At 26.9% G+C, this 1,253-nt stretch overlaps 1 protein-coding gene across 1 annotated transcript in view; it reads right to left on the bottom strand.

Moving 5' to 3' along the window:
* The window catches only part of LOC100569508 (leucine-rich repeat-containing protein 24-like), a 3,653-nt gene extending 2,704 nt beyond the window's left edge, over window positions 1-949 (bottom strand). Inside the window, exons 1-4 of the mRNA XM_029492623.1 lie at window positions 851-949; window positions 692-763; window positions 450-593; window positions 301-372 (exon numbers count right to left, since the gene is read on the bottom strand). Coding sequence (XP_029348483.1) covers window positions 301-372; window positions 450-481 — 104 coding nt within the window. The 5' untranslated portion in view covers window positions 482-593; window positions 692-763; window positions 851-949. The remainder of the gene's footprint in view (window positions 1-300; window positions 373-449; window positions 594-691; window positions 764-850) is intronic.
* Window positions 950-1,253: the final 304 nt, after the last annotated feature.

The raw sequence follows: 1,253 nt of genomic DNA, 5'->3' as shown, positions 1-1,253 counted from the left end.
TAACTTGGCGAGTTAAAAAAAATCGTTAACTTGCCCAGCCTTGATTATAATCATAATATAAATTTTGTATTTTTTACTCAACTTTTTTTGGGTGGGAGGGGTTGGGACATACAGTTATGTAAATTATTTTACTTGTTTTTCTATTTTTTTTGTACTTAGGTACTTGCAGATATCTTGTAGGATATTGTAGGAATCATTAATGTTTTGTTTAGACAAATATATAATTCAAAAAATGAAAGTATAACAATTATTATAATATATCAATAATATAAATATTTTAGGCAGTGCATGCTGACTTACAAAAGACTCAAGGACGTTAATGAATCGAATATCCCAGGTGGAATGTTTCTTATCTTATTGAGACGTAAATCCCTATTTATAAAATATTATATGAAATTGTCATTCGGCTATACAATACGATCACATGAAAAAAAGTGTTTAATACTTACAGTATATCCAGTTTTATAAGTCCCTTAAACATTTCCAAATCGAGCTTATGGATTTGGTTCTGTTCCAAGGATAAGTACTCCAAACTCGTTAAGTTATTAAAAACCCCAGTTTCGATGTTTTCAATTTTATTTTTAATCAATGTTCTAATAGTTAAATAATTTATTATATACATAATATATAGGTGATAATATTATATAAATAAAAATATAACTATTAGCTATTTGTTAATTTATATTCTTACAATATCCGAAGCTTCGAAAGGTTTGCAAATACACCATTTTTCAAATTATTTATTTCATTGTAGTCCAACGTTCTAAAAATATGTTTACATTCTGGATTATAATTAAATAATAATGTCTATGTCTTTAAAAGTGTTTATATTAGGTATATTATAACTCACAAGGTTTTTAACTCTGTAAGATGGGTAAATAATTTCGGTTCGATATCCCTGATTTTATTATAATCTAAGTCCCTGGAATACAATACAGTTTTTTTTAATAATTATCATACAAAATATATGATTATTCCATAATATTATTGACCTTGTGTTATGTAAATAATTATTTTACTTGTTTCTCTATTTTTTTTGTACTTAGGTACAGTACTAGGTACCTGTGGATATCTAGTAGGATATAGACGTGCGAGAAGTTGCCCTCCTCCCACCTACATGACTGATTCATTTGAAAGTTATGGTGTTTAAATATATTTACAATTTATTTGCAAATTGGTTTTCAGAATTTGCAAATAAATTCCCTGTCCACAATAAAAAATATAATACAAAGTGGGGCAATTTCAAGCAGCCC

This window comes from Acyrthosiphon pisum, chromosome X (genome assembly GCF_005508785.2).
Source record: "Acyrthosiphon pisum isolate AL4f chromosome X, pea_aphid_22Mar2018_4r6ur, whole genome shotgun sequence".
NCBI classification, from domain to species: domain Eukaryota; kingdom Metazoa; phylum Arthropoda; class Insecta; order Hemiptera; family Aphididae; genus Acyrthosiphon; species Acyrthosiphon pisum.
The sequence above is the reverse complement of the archived record's forward strand: the minus strand, read 5'-3'. Positions and strand labels throughout refer to the sequence as shown.